This window comes from Fulmarus glacialis, unplaced genomic scaffold (genome assembly GCF_000690835.1).
Source record: "Fulmarus glacialis isolate BGI_N327 unplaced genomic scaffold, ASM69083v1 scaffold3670, whole genome shotgun sequence".
In the NCBI taxonomy this organism is placed as follows: domain Eukaryota; kingdom Metazoa; phylum Chordata; class Aves; order Procellariiformes; family Procellariidae; genus Fulmarus; species Fulmarus glacialis.
In genome coordinates this window covers 7769-26768 of record NW_009188201.1, presented here as the reverse complement: position 1 = coordinate 26768, position 19000 = coordinate 7769, and the positions used below count along the sequence as shown (strand labels likewise).

General features: G+C 36.9%; 1 protein-coding gene across 1 annotated transcript in view; it reads right to left on the bottom strand.

Annotated features, from left to right (window-relative positions):
- KIF21A (kinesin family member 21A) overlaps positions 1-19000 on the bottom strand; it is a gene marked incomplete at its 5' end in the record, with an annotated part of 61729 nt that overhangs the window by 39492 nt on the left and 3237 nt on the right. The window contains 9 exons of the mRNA XM_009577642.1: positions 399-437; positions 3881-4084; positions 4898-4961; positions 5691-5880; positions 6711-6906; positions 11017-11132; positions 12961-13128; positions 16192-16326; positions 17044-17193. Coding sequence (XP_009575937.1) covers positions 399-437; positions 3881-4084; positions 4898-4961; positions 5691-5880; positions 6711-6906; positions 11017-11132; positions 12961-13128; positions 16192-16326; positions 17044-17193 — 1262 coding nt within the window. The remainder of the gene's footprint in view (positions 1-398; positions 438-3880; positions 4085-4897; positions 4962-5690; positions 5881-6710; positions 6907-11016; positions 11133-12960; positions 13129-16191; positions 16327-17043; positions 17194-19000) is intronic.

Genomic DNA, 19000 nt, shown 5'->3' with positions numbered 1-19000 from the left:
GGTGTGAAGGTCCAAAACCTTCTTGATCTCGCATGCCAAAGTTATTATTGTCGTATACTGCCTGCTATACATTTCATACCGTATGAGCTACTGTGCCTTCCTCCTGCCTTTCATTCCATAGAGGCCATGCAATCTACTTAATCCTGTAGCGATTCCCAGAGACACCACCTCCCCACAAATGCTTGCTCAACACTGTGCAACCCCGAAGTCAACCTCAATTCCATAACAGAGTTTTCTTCCAGTTAAAACACTTGTTGAAAGTCAAAACACAGGAAAGAGTTTTGAAAAGCCAAATGAACTACTCTTGAAGTACCTATGAATCTGCCCAACTTCTTTTCATGTATGACAACCAGTTAATTGAAATGACAGGTAATTAAAAACCTGGGAAATATTCCAACCTTCTTTCTTCTTGACTGCTTTCCTCAAGTTTCTGTAGCCTTCAAAAGCACGAGGTACAGTATTGGAAGGCCAAGCCAATGAAAGACAAACCAGACAGTGAAAAGCAAAAGTGATAAGAAGGTAAAAAATGATATATGAGCTTGTGGAGTTTAAAATGAATATTTAAAAGATACCATCAAGAGACAACAAGTAGTAAAAAGTCAATACATTTTGCACAGTTGGAAAGTAAATAGAAAACAAAGAAGCAGCATTTGTAGGTTAACTAGTCTGTCATTGTCAACAATTGTAAATTCAAGCTACACTAAGGAAGAAGTTTTAGATATAGACAATACATTTCACTGAGAGTTATTTCTAATATGGATTCAAATAATCTCTTAGTTCTAGAAAAACCTTTCTCCTCTTTTGCCACTTAAAATTGGCAGGTAAAATACTGAAAATTGCAAGAAGTACTGCCATTGAACCAAAGTTACACATCCTGAGGAATCTATCAGGAAAAAAACAATGCACTAGTTTTATGTATGCTGATAACGTATTGTAATATAAAATAGTAATGAGAAATTTTTAGTACTAATATTCTAAATCATATATTCTGAATATAATTCATATAAAAATCTTCAAACTGCATTTATTTTTTGGTTTGGCATTTTGTTGTTTGTTTTTAAATAAAAAGCAGAAAATTGCAGTTTATTTTTTCTGGGATTCAAGAAGTAAATGCCAATGATTGCTGGTTATTTTTTAATAAATTAACAAAAAAGATGCATCAGAAGCAATGAGATGGACAAAGTGTTAGTATTTTTACTTGTACTTTTTCCTCTTGAACAAATGTGGATGTATCAGTAAAGAAATGTCTGCATGACTTATATAAGTGTAGAGATGGCTTAAATTTCAACAACTGCTGAAATTCCTCATGTTCCCATTATGAGCAAGTTTTGAGCAAGAGCTTTTGCTGCCTTTTCACCTTACACTGCCTGCCATCTTCCTTCAGTATCAGCTAGAAGCTAACACGCTGAACCCCATGTAATTTTATCACTAGTTTAGTTTAATAGGTTAGGGAAGTCAAAAGACAACAGTCAAAAAACAGTTACCAAGTATGTAAGGCTGACTAACGATTGAAAGGGACATGGGAGGTTTGCTCTGGGGCTTCTGGTGAGTAGGTCACGCCGTAGGACACTCCAATCAAGCATGTCAGTATTTCAGTAGCCAAAACATTACTGCCGTGTAAACTGTTTCCAGTAAACTTTATGACACATGCTTATTAAAGGCTACAGATATATAGCAGTACATACCTGCTGCTCATTCAGAAACTGGCTGTTAGATCTTCAGGCTAGCTCACAACAATTTAGATAAGTTGTACATATTTAAAATTATGCACCTTTCATCATACAGACCCATAACCAGGAAACAAACAGATCAAGAAAGGTAGCAGATGGGGCAGGACTAGTAACTAGGCTTACTGATCTCATTTTAATAGGAAAACGCTAGTTAAACAACTTTAAAAGAACAGCAACCCTAAAAAGAAATAGTACAGTAAAAGCAGCTAAATGCCTGTAGAAGACAGAAGTAGAGCAAAGAATCCCTTCCAAACTGCAGTGTAAATTGTCCCTTTGCAATACATTAGCATGCCCATTGCCAATTCCTGAAATTTCAATAGAATAAAAATTCACAGTGGTATATCCTGAACATTTGCATTTCATTAATTAGATAGAAGCATTCTACAGGTAACAAGTATGACAGGCTATATGCATAATCCCTCAAATTCTAACATTTCTTAGCTTCTAAGGGTTTTTTCTCCTAACATATGCACCTCAGAAATTTATATTTCTTACAAAGCAGTCTGCAGATGGGCCAGTAGATAGGTTCAAACCTTACCAGCACTTTGGAGAGTATGATCCCATTCTATAGAACACAAGACCCGTTTTAAGGTGGAGGCTGGACCATCAAGAGGTCTCTTCCAACTTAATTTTTTCTATGGTTCTCTAATTCTATAATGCTAAGATAGAAAACTGATCTCAAAAATAGTTTATGGTAAGTAGTCCCTACTTCTGGATCAGACCACTTGGCTATCCCATTCACAAGATTATTGTCCTGGTGTGAGCAAGTGTGACTGGACGCAGAAGCTTCTTTTAGAAAAAGAAAAAAAAACAAAAACAAAACAAAACAAAAAAACAACAAAAAACAATCACCGTGTGTTTTACTTACTACTGTATGTAGGATAAAACTTCCAAATGTTTTTTTAAAGTGATCATCTCCTACAATAACAGATGTTACTCAACATATGTAGTAACCTTTATCTGTTTGCTGGTCACAATCCCATCTGCTACCTAATACTCAGGCCCCAATCTAACAATTAGGGCTTTCTCTAAGCATGTATTTAAATGTATGCTTGATTTTAAAGTGTGTTGAAATATACAAAATCAAATCTCTTTGTTCTGGCATTTACAGCTAAAGAACATACTGAAGTGTTTGGCTGAAGAGAGACCAGAACATTCTGCTGATTTCATTTAATACTTCCATCCTCCCCTCAAGTTCCTACAAACATGAAACATAAAAATCTATCAAAATCCCCATAAAAGTATAAGAGTTTTCTGAAAAATTATATGCAAAGGAAGAATCTAGTTGTTATTAAAATGAATGTTCTCTACAAGTATTAGACATTTGTGTGGTGATTTATAGATATAGGTCCTCAAATTGCAGCTATCACTAACTCAAATCTGCTTTACATTTCAACTATATTTCAGGCTTATACTGTTTTAGTTATACTGAAAGGCCATTAGTAGAAAGAGTAATAGATTAGAAGCGTAGAAAATTTCAAGAAAAAGGGAAAGATCTCTAATGGAATCAAAGTCTTGGAGCACACAAACAGATCCTTGCTGTACTAACTGCTGTCTGAACAGGCATTTATATCAATGTCTATGAGCATTTTAGTAGATGAGAAGTTGGACAGCAAAAAACAGCAAAGCATGATGTTGCAGAGAATTAGGAAACCTCAAATTAAAAACATTCATAAAAGCAGAAGATAAAGCAAAAGAAACCATTCCAAGAGCTACCAGAGAATTCCCAGCTATTCAGAATATCTTTTCTTCAGAAAGCTGTTTCAATTTTGACATACAGTAGAAAAAAATTTATAATTTTTGTTTTTGAAAACTTCTGTTGAATTTCAGATGCATTTTTAAAAAATTTTAAAAAAAAGCACCACAAAATTTATGGAAAGCACCTGTGCTTTTACCATTGTGCCTCATTATATAGAAAAAGTCATTACAAGAGACTTTCATTCTACAAATACTGCATAGTTCACTGGAAGAAAAGATGCAAAAGAAAACGACCTATAATTTCAATGTGTAAAAGGGTTTAAAGAAACAGCAGTTTAGGATCCAAACCCACACAGCAACAACGAATGAATTTTAAAGTCTCAGTGGTTAAAAAACCCCACACCTCTTTACTAATAAAGAGAAAACAAATAGCATTATAACTCATACACCACCTCTTTTTCTTTTTCCTTTCTTTTTTTTTCAGCTTTTCTAGATCTTTCTTGGCTATATCTAGAATTTCCATTGTCTCTTTCTCTGAAGAAAGCATAGAAGCAGAAAATGCTGATGGTCCACCAAAGTACGTGGATCTTGTTGAAGCTCTTGACAAGTTGCGTCGAAGATTTTCATTCACTGCTTCACTTTCTAATAATTTTGCTCTTAAAAAAAGAAAAATCGTAGGCCATGAATCACAAGTATTGCTAATGCATGAGATGTATACTCTTTAGCATCTGTAGCTGCAATGCATTACCTTCAGTTCAAAAAGAAACTACAAACCAAGGTGAAGTCTCACACAATACAAGTGTAGTAAATCCCTTGATGAAACGGTTTTACACAACAGTTATGTATATTATACATATATCATATACCCTAGACAGAATACATATAAATATAAATGTCTGTATGAATATACACACAGATATATGTACAGATATATATCTGCATACACTCTATATATATACACATTACACAAAAGGTACAATATTATGTAGCTCTAACACCAACTGGGAATAGGCCAGATAATTTTTTTTGCATGATAAACCTCCAAGAAATAGAGAACTAAAAATATCTAAAAATATCTAAAATATTTAATTTTTTTTTTAATTTAAAAGGAAAGCAGATTTTTTTTAACACTAAATTGTAACAAGTAATTTCTCAGTACTATCATTTATATACAAGGTTATGAAGTTATCATAAAACAATTGTTCCAAGTTCTGCTGTCCTTTGTGCAACAATATCAAGTCATCATCATTATTTAGGCAACATCTTACTTTCATTTCTATTGTCAGTTTCATCTTTAACATTTTAATTTTCTGTGGCCAAGAGCAACACCAGGTGGTCTTAGAAGCTGAAGGACCACTGTCCTAAAGTAATCCCCACACAGGAAAACAGCTGGAGTATTTACTTGCAAAGACTTCTAGTATTTTTTTTTCTTTAAATAAAAATTGTTCAAATACATATTATGCAAATACCTGAGATCTTCAATTTCCTTGATATAATTATGAATCATGTTGCTAATTTCTTCATTTCCTTCTCCTTTGAAAGGCAGAGAGAAAGAGGGGGTGGGGGAAGAGAAAGATTGAGAAAGGACAATAATAGTATAAATATCTGAATACAGCTACTAGGCACAAGGTACCAGCAAAGAGAAACAGTCACATGGGCTACACATTTAGATCTGATCTGATTTGTAAAATATATTTCCCCCTTAAGCTGCATGAAGTTTTTGGTTCCTCCGTGTCATATGATCAGGAGTATTACAAGTAACTTTGTCTATTTCATTTGTTTTCCATATTAGCACCTTTTAACAATGCATGTATCATAAATCAAAAGTAACCTGACAAACAGTGCACAAAAAGAACAATGCAGTCATGGTAAGTCAATTGGTTGATTATTCTATGAGGTGAAAAGCAAGCCAACATTCACCCATCTGTATTCAGGTCTTCAGCCAAAGCAAAATATTTAAGTCCACGTATAGCTAAGCATACACGTAATTCCTATCCAAAGGTATTATTTCACATTTCAAATTGCTCGTAGTTCTAAATGAATGGTCAAATTGGGTTACCAGGCTATTTCTATTAATAGAAGTCTCCAAAAACAGAGGAAAGAATTAGATGGGGGCCTATCCCTGCCAAAGCAGATCCTACATCACTATTACAAAGATATCACTTCATTCCAAGGGACCCATGAAGCAAGAACATAAAACTGATTTAAGTTCATGAACTTACTAAGCAGTTTACACACACGCACAACGCACCCGCAGCATACCTGCTCTGGCTAGCACTTGGTTGGCCTGATCACACATAAGTTGTGTTATTCTCGCTCTCAGTGCATCAATAGTCTCTTGCATTGCTTTAATTCTAACACGCAGGTTGTTGTTTTCTGTTTGCAGCATTGCATTTTCATGAAACATGTCATTGATGCTTTCAACACCTTCTTCATCTATAATCCTTTTACCCTTAAGAAAGTAAATATATTTTATTACTAGTAAAGGCTGACCTACACATGAAAAATTTTTAACTTGGCAAAGGCAATCCACAGATTACTTGACATTCCAAATAGACACTCATAGCAAAAGATAATATTCTCTCAAAAAGTTTAAAAAAATGGATAAATGGATCGTTTTCTAAACATTGATGTCAGGCCAACACCTTAGCATTTGGGTCCTGTGTAATTCCATCTTAGTCTGAAATACAAGTTCTTGAAGACGTTAAGAAATGAGAAGACAATTCTTTATCAAATCAGGATACTATCTCAAGGATAACAAAGGAGGACGATACTGTTTGGTAACCACATTTATTGCTGAAAATATTATTTGTTTAAGATTTCAGGAAGAAATGGGCATTGTGTAGTATGAGTATTCAGCTCATATAATTGAAAACATATTTTTAAAACACAAATTGTTTTAGCTGTCTGGTAAATTTTTAAAAGCAATACACAATAACTGTTCACATTCGTTTATGTGCCAATCTAAACTATGGTCATTTTTGCTTTGGAAGTGATTATTTCTCATTGCTGAACATGACAAAGTCAATTTTTGCCTTTCAAAAAGCAAATAGTATGCAGCATCTGTTGACATCATTGGCATTCATTGATGTATCTTTTCTCTGGGGATGCAATCTAAGTTTTCTGAAAACATTTGGTAATCACTGGAATTAGAAGTGTTGTTTAAGTTAGGGTTGCTATTCAAATTTTTTTAGTGTATGAAGTGGAAGTAGCCAACAGGAAAACAAGCTGTAGAACTGTAAGCATTTTGAAGCAGAAGAAATCTGAAGAGGATGAACTTACTGTTTTGTATTCCATGAGTTCCATCTGTAGCCGTGTAATCTCACTGCGCAAAGCATTTATTTGTTGACTAGCCCTATCCTGATTAACCATCACCTTGTTCTTGATGTTCCGTGCCCGATTGGCATACTTTAATGTGTTCAAGGTTTCCATGAAGTCTCGATCTGAAGGGCTCACACACGCTATCATGAGTGTTTGACTGCAAGTTACAAACATAGGTCAGCATTACACATCAAGAACAAAAAGAGTAGAGAGAAGCTAACAGGTCTTCAGGTAGAAGGTGAAACAAGAACAGTGACTTCATAACATTTGTGCATATGTTCCTCTAACTCACAGTAGAAGACTGTCAACCACAAAGTTCAGCACTGTGACATCTTGTATCACTCTAGCATAGTATAGGAGGTGCTAGATCATTAATTGTTCTATATGTAAAATTATAAAAGCAATTAATTGGTTCCTAGAAATGTTTTTCAAATTATATTCAGTCTGCCTAATCATACATAAACTGAGATTTAAGTCCTTAAGATCAACCTAAAGCCCTAGACAGTGATTTGGATCATTCAATAGTCAGGACTGCCTACTCTCATTAATTCCTGAGGTTCCTACTTACTTAATTTGAAAGTTGCCTGAATGCTCATCTTAGCTGTCCATGCATGTGCACAACTGTCTAAGGTACTTATTGTCTACCTCAGGTTCTACCAAGATCCAAACTACCTAAATTCTCCACTGCAAATTATCTCCTGTTCTCTAACAGAAGCCCAAAAGCTAGTACTTACCCTTGGTACATCTGGCTATAACTATTTATTCCATGTTTTGTACCACCATTGATTAGAGCACTTCCACAAAAAGCAGCAGGACCTGATCTCTAGGCCCAAGAGGGCTATGAACAACCATCTTCCTTTTGGGTTCCTACCACACCCTCTAGCCATCCCATCATGGGATATGCAAGGTGGGAACATAACTCCCTGCTCCAAATGAAAGATTGAGCAGACAGACCAACAAGAACCAGTGGGACAAAAGCAGAAAAAGGCAAAATATTCTTCATTCCAACCAAGTGGTTTCATTATTCAACAGGCAGATGGAGGAACCGGGGTCCCTTTCCTCTCTCCCTGGAGCACACTCTCATTTCACATTAGATCAGAACAGCCTATAGGGGTCAGAACCAGAATTCCAGCTGCACACCATACTCTGAAGGTGCCTACATGGCCTAAATTCTCAACAGATAGGGGTAATGTTTGATGGACTGAGTCTTCCCCAGCAGGCTTTAAAGGAATTTTCTTCTCTGTTGTGTGTGAAAGCTTAGGTGGTTGCGTTAGGAAGAGTGCACTGTCTCCAGGGCAATGGAGCAATATCTGCATTAGGCAGATCGGATTCTGATCGACACCTTCTATAATTTCAGACTGAGACAAACAAATTAATCCCTGCAACCCTTTGTGCGGCAAACAATTACCTTCACCATATACATTGGGAAACTAAACTGGAAAGAGTAACTAGCCTGAGGATACAAGAAAGATTCAGTTTCAGCAATTCTTCCTCAGACCTCCTGCATATCTTTGTGTCAGTTCCCCAACTGTTTGAGTTTAGTCCTCAAAAGAAGAGTATGTGAGATTAAGAACAAATTTTTAATTCTGACATCAGGACTACTTGTGCTTTCAGTTCAGAATGTGATTACTTTTCTAAAACTCAGATGACTGCTTCTGCCAGGTGTCTGTCTTGAAAACTGAATAACTTGAACTCCACTTTCCTATCTGAATTGTATAATGGACTAATTTTTTTTTAAAAAAAAACATTCTACTCCCTTTATTTTACCACTTCTTTAAACTACCCCCCAAAGTTATGAAAGTTTTCATTTTTTATGTTATACCTTATAAAAGTCCTTTCTAAAAACACCAATACTCCATATTCTTACTTGAATAATTCAAGAAACATTAATATTTAAATGCTGATTGAGAACTGTTACAGTATTATATTTAAAGTCAGGATTATGGTGAGACTAGTTCAATGATACAATGCATTCATTACCTTTAACTCAGGACTCACTGCAATCTAACCTGAATCACTATCAGTAAATCTTTTTTAAGTATTTGCAAAAGAGAAACAATAATGTGGACTGTAATACCTAGGGATAATTTAGAAGGCTACATAACAGGCTAATAGAAATCTAATAATCTGGTTTCCCAGAAAAAAAACTGCGTATTTATTAATATTTAGCTTTCCCACACTTCTTGGTTGCCAAAGCATGGATAAGAAATTATTCAAATCGTGTTAATATGTATAACTCTTCCTTAACAACAAACTGCTAATTTGACATGTCTTAGCATGTATATCACAAACAAAAACAGGTGGTAGTGGCAGTGGGTGTCCAAAAATTTAACAGTCAGAAACAGACAGAAAAAAAAAATATATCTGAATATCCTTGTAAATGCTCTGGGACACCATTTGCTATCTGTACATTGTACACTAAACTATGTTATTTCTCCTAAAGAACAGGAGGGGGAGCAGCGGAGCTATGAAACAGGAAAATGTTTAGAGTCAAAAAATATTTCAACAAAAGTGCAATTTTAGAAGTGGCTTGAAAGAATGCTCATTATCTAGTGTATTTGATATAAAATTTAATCAAGAAATGCTATTTGTAGTTATTTCCAGAAAGAGCTTAGAAGAGCTATGCACTTGATTTCTGCTGATTTGTTCATAATTCTTGAGTTTCTTCCTCCCTTAAGCACTTCTGAAAATTCTAGCCTTTATTTTACTTGTTTTGTCTGGCTCTTTGCTTTTCCTTGCACTGTAGTGCTGCAGGGTGTTGCTGAAGCTCTCTCTCTGAAGAGCAGACAATGATTTAAGAATTCTCTTTCACTCCTCTCTATTACTTTGTGAAATGCCCAGAAAACTTCCCGCCCTTCTAAAAATAGCAGTCAGCCATATCGGATTAAATAGAGGAATAAAAGTACTACCTTGCTAAAGCATACTCAACCACACCCCCTTTTGTATTTGTACATGTTAATGTTACAAATACAAAATTTGTATTATTTTAATAAATTTGTTAATGTTTGCTCAGACAAAGCTTCCAGAGGCCAAAGCCTCTCTTCCTTGCCTGGGCAGTAGGTATACAGAATAGATTCATACAAACAATTCTGGTGATACAGTAGTTTGTTTTTATTAGACTGTAATCCAACATCAGATAACTGGACATATGCACCATACCCTGAGATATACAACTTTTACAAGAAGATGGCAGTGTCTGTGGTAAGCTGACTCCAAGCTCCTGCACATGGCAATAGGAGCAAACAATTAAGCACCATTTAAAAAAAAAAAAGCAAAAAAAAAAAAATCTCTGAAGGAGAAACTCATCACAGGTTTAAACTATGCTGTAATTAATAAGGCTATAACACAATAACAATGTTTACCATTTAAGCCATCTATAACCTAAAGATGTCTTCATGGAAAGGGCTTGTCCTGGAAACGGTTAACTTCTAAGTAACTCGAAGCCCCATGTCTAGTAAAGCTACAATAACACTGAAAAGAACAACGCAAAAAGCCTCTTTAAAAATCTTTTCCCTGCACTGGCAGTGTTTTCTATCATGACAGTAATTTATCTTCGGAACCTCCCTCCAACAAAGAGAGTGGCTATTTTTATCATTGTGTCCTGGTTTTGGCTGGGGTAGCGTTAATTTTCTTCCTAGTAGTTGGTATAGTGCTGTGTTTTGGATTTAGTATGAGAAGAATGTTGATAACACACTGACGTTTTAGTTGTTACTAAGCAGTGCTTACAGTAGTCAAGGACTTTTCAGCTTCCCATGCTCTGCCAGGTGCACAAGAAGCTGGGAGGGAGCATAGCCAGGACAGCTGACCCAACTGACCAAAGGGATATTCCATACCATATAACGTCATGCTCAGCATATAAAGCTGGGAGAAGAAGGAAGGAAGGGGGGGACATTCGGGGTGATGGCGTTTGTCTTCCCAAGTAACCTTAACACGTGATGGAGCCCTGCTTTCCTGGAGATGGCTGAACACCTGCCTGCCAATGGGAAGCAGTGAATGAATTCCTTGGTTTGCTTTGCTTGCATGCGCGGCTTTTGCTTTCCCTATTAAACTGCCTTTATCTCAACCCACGAGTTTTCTCACTTTTACCCTTCCGATTCTCTCCCCCATCCCACCGGGGGGGAGTGAGCGAGCGGCTGCGTGGGGCTTAGTTGCTGGCTGGGGTTAAACCACGACACATTCTTTAATATTTATTTTACTTTCTGAAGATTATGTATACTCACTCATGCTCATTCTCAATGAAATTCATAAAATGTTCTAGTTTTCATACCTGTTTCCCCCAAGAGAGTCTTGAAGTAGCCTTGTAAGCTTTGAATCTCTATATGGTACATGAGTTGCCTTCTTACTTTTATCTCCCAGTGCACTTATTACATTGCCAAGTGCCAGCTATAAAACACCAAATCACGTAATGCACAAGTTAGAATCAGTTTCTGAGTAGTTTTACTTTACAAACAGCTATAAACTGAGGTCTGCATATTGTGAAAAAATGAATATATTTATGAAAGTTAACATAATAAAAAAACTTTTGAAGATTTTTACATTTTACAGTAGACATCTATAAACTTTCATGCTATCAACAGTGAATCAGATGACTTGCAGTCTGGTATCTGCAAGTGCTAAGCACAATTTGTGTGCACTGTCTATTGATATCTCATGTCAGTCACAAACTAAAGTTAGAACTACTTCATGTAACAAACATTTACTTCTGATGATTATTAAAGCTGATCTCTACTTCTTGCAGTAGCTATATTCTTTTTAAAATTAATTTTATCAATGTGCTTTATGCTAGATTTAGAATAAGATAAGGGGCATTAATATGAAAAAAACCCCAGAATTTACTACCTCTACAGATAGGAAATAAGGAATGTCTGACAAAGATTTAAGCATTTAAGGCTCGAAATTATGTAGTCCATGGCTGTCCTATTTCACTGCTAAGGGTCTAATGCATATTTATAAACAACCTAACATTTGTCTGTAAAACTATTTTTAACGTGCAACTGCACGTACTTCAATTAGATTATTCATAGCCAAATTAAAGAACATTCCTCTAGATGGCACCCTGTACAGTCAGGTCTTAGTCTTGAAAGTGGTCTTACTGCATCCAGCAGTTGAAGAACTGCATATACACCACATTCTGTGACTGCTTTGAAGTGTTTACATCATTTTCAATCTGTTTCCAAAATCTGAGGGCTGGAATTCACTGCAAATGAAAGTTTTGTGATCATATAAAATATTACTTTTATCACACTGATTTTCACCTTCATGCATTCTGTACCCTATTTGTTAAGGATACATCTTTGTCATTTAAACCCCCAAATTTCTGTTGGCTCTGTGCTTATATCAATGATGAAATTGAACTGAATTCTCTTTCTCTTCCATATAATATAACCAGAATAACTAGAGAATATAATCACAGTTGTGGTGGCAAGAGAATCACTAGGAAAGATCTAGTTGCAGAATACCTCTCTGGTACGACACACTAGACCAGAAAGAAGGCATGTTTTCACATATAAAATAAACACGTATTTTTGAGTCTTTAAAAGAGAATTGCACAGAGCCTCCACGCAGCCAACTCACTCAAAATAAAGGCATGAAACTACAATCTTCACTGATAATCACCAGCTCTACTTTTCAGTGTAGTCATAATTAAATAAAACATTTAATACAGTTAATTAAAAAAACTGCATAGAGAGCCAGTACACAGACCAAAAAAAAACAACAAACTAGTGATGCTAGAAGTTAAAAATCTTATTTCTACTTAGAAGTGTTTTGCCTAGGGTTGTTTTACATTATGTTTCATAATTATAACAAAGAACCAGCATTTATTGATCAATTAAGCTTATTCATTGTCCACATTTCACATGCCTGTATTCCTTACAAAGTGCTTGTGATGTTCTCCAATTTGGGTCTTGACAGAATAAAAAATAAAAATAAAAAAGTGAAAGGAATATCTCTACAATATCTTAAAAGTTAGAGGAGCTAACTATATTTCACAACAGTTATAAGTACTATAATTTGCTAGGGTCTAGTACAACCGAGAAAATGTTAGCAAGCCAGAACCTAGTAAGAATCGATATATACTGTTACATCTCATGCTACAGTCCTTGTTCAGCACATGATGCATTTCTACTTTAGGGATTACTAAAAACAAGTGATCCAAAAAGGAAGAGAAGACGGTACCAACAGCCTATGGAAACAAATTGTATTGTCTTACTAGTCCACAATTGATGGAAATGCCTTCCTTTGCCCTTTCTCCTGTAGCTCCTGTTCGCTTTAACCTTTCAGATCCCGCTAGGTCGACAAAATGGAACTTGGCAGTAAGAGTTTCAAATTCATTCATCTCAGAAGATTCAGATATAATCCTATTATCAGTGGCATTATCCTGAAATAAAGAACCCATAAAGCTTGGTAAGATCTTTCACATTAACATGTCTACTGTTCAAAAGTTCAATCAACAATTATTTACAAGACTATCTATTTGTCATGTCCATCTCCTTCCTTATTTGCTCATTCTCTTATAACAAGATCAGTATCTCCCAAAAAACTGTTTCCATTTTAGTCATATCCACTAACATATCATTCTTGAAGACCCAGCTCTAAATGCACATGAATACCAATATACCAATTACTTCTAAGTATGGGCTACAATTGTTTCAGGGCAGGGGAGAATACATATATTAAAAAATACAAAACTCATCAGCAAGTTGGGCAAAGTTTGTACCTCTTCTGGAATACAAGTCAAATCAATTATGAAAGGAAATTGATTTTAAAAAAAGTAACAGTAATATTACCCTCCTAAATTACCAGTTCATAAGCCTGCCAAATAACTGAAAGATACTTTGATTTTATACCTTTCTAATCCCCATCATCATCTTCCCCGTGGCATGATTCTTCAACTTTATTTTAGGAATTATTTTAAGTCAGTTTTCCCAGCAGCCAGTATTCCACCAGCACTTCTGACTTGACCAGAAATAAGCACAGCAGAGGGAACAAGGGAGAAAGAAGAGGTTCCTTTCTTTTTTTGCCCCCAAGTAAGTTATAATGACTGGCACCTGATGCGCGCTTCCATAGGTGCAGGGAGTCTGCCCAGGAACACATGCTACGGGCAGGTACCATAGCCTCAGCCTCTTTCCACTTCACATCCCGAAGCACAGCAGTAAAATTATCCTTTTTCATTAGATAATCCCAAGCTTTTTTCTGTCAACTAGTGTAGCTGTACCATATACTGTGGAGATTTATTTTACTCTAAGTGTAGTTGGACTTGTTGTCATGAAACCGATATTGAATGAGGAACAAAAATAAAATCTTCCTGCTAAGATACCCATTGCAGGGCAATTTCTACTGACATGTCAGCATCTAATAGGCATATACCGAGTGTATACTGGACTTACATTCACACAGCCCAATCTACAGGCTTTATTAGGAATATTCTATCACAGTAAGCATGGATTGTTCTTTTTTTCTTTAAAAAAAACCTCAGGTATTCTGTGGCAATGATCTTTACGTCCTTAGTCAGCGAGCCCACAGCTCGCTATTGCAAGGGGTAATGCCTGCGGCTGCAGACCAAACTGTTCTCACAGTAGTTAAACACTTCACGCTTCTTAAGTGATCTCCTTTTGTAGCAGTTTCAGAAGAGAACAGGAATTGTGCCACTTCCAGGAGACTGGACTATCACACCTTCTCGGCCATTTTGACATTTACGCTGCTGGTGGATCACACTCTCTTTCCCAGCCCTCAAAGCAATGATTAACACATCCTTTCCCTCTTGCTTATTTAGTAAATCAAACGTACGTCCAGAAACTTCTGAGAAGCACCGACGGCGTGAACGCAGCACAAGGAGCAGCGTGTCTGCGCGCCGCCGCCCTGGCTGCTGCCCACCGCGGGCACCGGGACCACGCACAGAGAGACAGGCACAGAGCCCACACCGTCACCCGAGGAACCACGTTGCCCTAGTAACAAAGGTCTCCCAAAACTGTTGTCTGCAGGCGGCAGCAACAACAGAAACTTGAGCTGCATCTCTCCTGGCCACCCAGTAAGGGCTCATATTAATTTATATTCTGGGAGTGTTCAGAGGCCAATGTCAGGTCTAATCTCTAATCTCCTAAATACTGCAGGGAAAGAAGAGGGTGCTGTCTTCAGATTCAGGATCTAGCAATGTACTGCTCCAGACAGTCAAATTATCTTGTTCGTCTCTCCCAAAAAAGAAGGAACAAAACATTTTGACACAAGGCAGAAGGTAGCCACCAAAACCCAGGCAGGGCCAGGCAAGAGTCCTGCGGGTGGCTCAGCTGGTGGGGAAGGCTGCAAGTGCACCAGCGCAGGTGGGTTGCTGTGCTGACAGCCTGCTCCCAGATGAGTCCTCTCACTCTCCAGCTACATGGACAGTTTTCAACAAAACCTCCAAGCAGACAGTGTCACCACGCAGTGACCAAGGTGCCCTGTCTGGGCTCCGAGTGCAATGACAGTCCCTCCCGAGTGAGAACACAGACAGCTGCCCACACCACCAGGTCCACAGTTTCAGCGTGGAAAGCAGGAAAAAGTGTTTTTAACAGGTGTATAAAGCAGGTCTACATACCACAAAGGACCAGGAAGAGATCCTCATTTTGCCTGCAAATGATTATTTGTAGTGTTAAAAAAAAAAGCACCCCCCCAAAAAAAAGCACTACAAATCCAATTCACTGTTCCACATGCTTAAAGATGTGGTATCTATGTGTAAAATGCTAGGTACTTAGGAGTTCACCAAAGTATTTAAAATTTTTGATACCTTTAGAATAATCACATTAAGTCCCCCTGAAGCTACTGTAGTTTTTAGTAGCATGGATTTATTCAGAACTCTTCTCTTTACAAGATACACCAACAGCAACTAACAACTGAATATTCACATGAAGAACCTTCTACAGAACAGCTCCGAGTACATTCATAGTTTAAATTTCAGGTTAAATGCATAGACTTAACAACACATCTGAACCCCAAATATATATCTATTTAAAATAAATATGCTAAGCTTCAGACTCAAATGCGTTTCTACTTGCTCCTTGTTGGATATCAACACTTAATCTGGAATATCCAAGCATTTTCAGTAAGCTGACTGCAAGCTTAAACCCACTAACTACTAAGACATTTAAAAACGTTTTCCCAATTAAAGACAAATTACACTTTAACTTTCTTACTTGTGTATGTTGCAATGAAATACTGAAGAAAACGCTAGAGGAGAACGGGCAGGTTCATGTAAGAGGCTGCACTTTATTGTTGCCTCTGGCTAGAGGTTGGTTACATATGCACAGATTAAATCAAATTATTATAATGCTTAGCAAATTCATCGAGCGTGATGATGACTGTAGCATCTTTACTAAGTGCAATTCAAATAGCAGTGGCTGCCAAAACAATATTCACATTTTGAAAAATGGTTACTAAAGTGAAGTTTAATAACAGCAAAGATACGTACAGTGTTAAATGCAGGACAGACTCTGGTTTGACATAAGTGTATAGTAAAGATAGCATGTGACCGTGAGCTCTGAACATTCATCTGAGTGCTGGCAGTGGTTCGAGACAAAGCCCCCAGCTTCAAGCACTGCATCATCTAGAAAACGGACAAGAATTACATTGCATTGCTTGCAGTTTAAATAAAAAGTGTTCCTATAACATTTATTGTTTTGGATATAAATAAGCTTTTTCTCTTTGCTATGATTTCAGTTCCTATATGCCAAAATCACAAAGATTCTTAAATAAGCAAACTAAAAGTATTTTTTTGTGGTTTCTGAAAGAAAACACTCAAATCTTTGTACTCCTCTTTTTACTGTCCCCTGGTAATAACACAGCAAACTTCCTTCCATTCACCTGTGGCAAAAATGGACAATTTTTGTACTTTTTGTTCTAAAATGTACAGTACACTAACATTGTATTCAGATTTGCAATGCACAGACACTTATGAACGGTAATTTACATCACATCAGTCATCGTGCAAAGCTTCCCTGTCACAGGAAAAATAACATACAAAAGATTTGGGAGACCAGATTTACACACATGCCAAAGTTTTCTCTCCCAGCAGAACTATACTATTAGCAAAAATCTGTTTCTAGCATTAAGTGAAAGTGGTATGCACTTAATATCAGACATTTATCAGATTTAAGTCTGCAGAAACTAAAGAAAACAAAAATTTCAGCTAAGCTTTACACCTAAATTGTCAGAGATACAGATGTTAGCAAGCATAACCTCTATTTTTAACTGCTTATCAAAACAGACAACATTTTTAGAAAGCACTTGGTATGTTACAGAGTGATTTATTTTCAATGATCACCTCCGATTCTCCATTCACAGTTCTGGTTGTAACGCCCACTGTATAAATTCCTCCCGCTGAATCTTCATGTATTTTAATATTTGATTTTTTATTCTTTGCATCAATATCACGTGTGGTATCAAACAGATCGAGAATTTCTTCATTGTAAAGCTGAGGAGAAAAAAAAGAAGACAAAATATATATATTACTTTAGGAATCCCTCCAAAGACTAACAAATCTGTTCATGGCACATACAGAAGGTTCTAAAAATCCGAATGCCAAGGCTCTCAAAGAAGGATGCCGTGAAGAATCCAAACTTACAAGGACAGAGCAGCTGCAAATTAACTCATCTGCCCACCTCGCCATTATGCCACCCAAAGCAGCAGTAACTTCCTCCACATCGTCAGATCTGGGAGAAAATTCTTTGGTGGGACAAGGGAAGGGGAGGCACTCGGTGCCAGCAGAGCAACAGCGGCAGTGCCACAGAAACCTGTGGCAGGCACCTGCTGTCTCCAGGTTTGACCTTGGGCTTGGCTTTTGTTTTGTTGATTCAGCTGGGTGCACCCTCCTCCAAACACTTCAAACTCACTCCACTGGCTCTCCCTGCCATCACACCTTTTCTCATCTCCTCTCTCACACCTTAATAATTCTATACCTCTCTTTCATTTAGATAAACTGTTCCAAGCCCTGGAAGGAATTTAACATATAATAGTTTGTGCAAGCTGCTTATTAAAGACACCAACCAGAATGCCAAAAATACTATGTCATGGTTTCTTGAGCAGGACTTTTGTACTTTCCTCCATACAATACCTACACTTTGGTGCCCCAGATTTAGTTACAACTTTCAGGCGCAATCATATGAGCAATAGCAACTATTAACTACATGTTTCAGCTGCTTAATGTTTACTGCCTGTTTCACTGGGTCTCCTGAAGGTAAGTACATGTATATTTAGTGGTCTTTCAACTCAGTATCATTAAGCACAGACTTTTAGGTCAGTAAATGATATCAGAACCAGCAAAGACATCAGAAATTACTATGCAATTATCAGTGTTAGAGGAGATGGATTATCATTTCATAGGAACGTTCTGGGTTTTAGGAAAGGTGTTTAGATCCATTGAAGATATCAGGGCAAATATAAAAAAACACCCACAAAAAAACCCAGAAAAAGCAGCGTCCCACTGGGAATCTCATGGCTCAGGTCTCTGCTGATGTACACTGGAACAGTTCCAGTGTCTTCAATTTGGTTATACCAATTCACTTCAGCAGATCTTAGGCCAGACTGATGAAATCCCTGATCAGAGTCCCCAGGTAAAAGCCAAAGAACAATTGCAATAGATCTGTATTCACCCAATGTACTCTCTCATACACTGAAAGCAAAAGGCTTTCTCCTCTCATGAGTGAAAATCCATCCCTGAGAAGAAAAGGTTCAGCATTTGCGAATGTGATACTTTTAATTCTTTACATATTAAAAAGGAACTATATTTAATTATTAGGCATAAATATTCTAAGTAGGAGCCTTCTTACTAATGTTTTACCTTGCTAAGTGCACACAAATTGATGCCGCAATTTAGAGAGGATCCTGATAACCCACCTACAATTGCATGGGACTGCATATGCCTATCTTTTGGAGAGGAAAGCAAGGAGTTAAGAGAGGCAGACTGCAGCAAACTGAAGAAAAGCAAGCAAGTAGCAAACAGAAGTCACTGCTCCCAATAGTTACCTGGCTGTCAGACTTCAAAGTTATTCCAAAATAAAATGTTGCTTCAACACCTTCAAAGACTAAATTATTGTTTATGTAATCCAGTCCTAATGGTAGATAGGGTGGGAGGAAGAGGATACTTTCTGATTCAAAAGTAGTGTATAGTACGTAACTAATCAGAAAAAGCTCTGGGAAAGCTCCAATTTAGCCTCAGTACAATAAAAAAATTTCTCCATAAAAGTGACATTTTGTTAAGGGAGAAACTATTTTATATATCA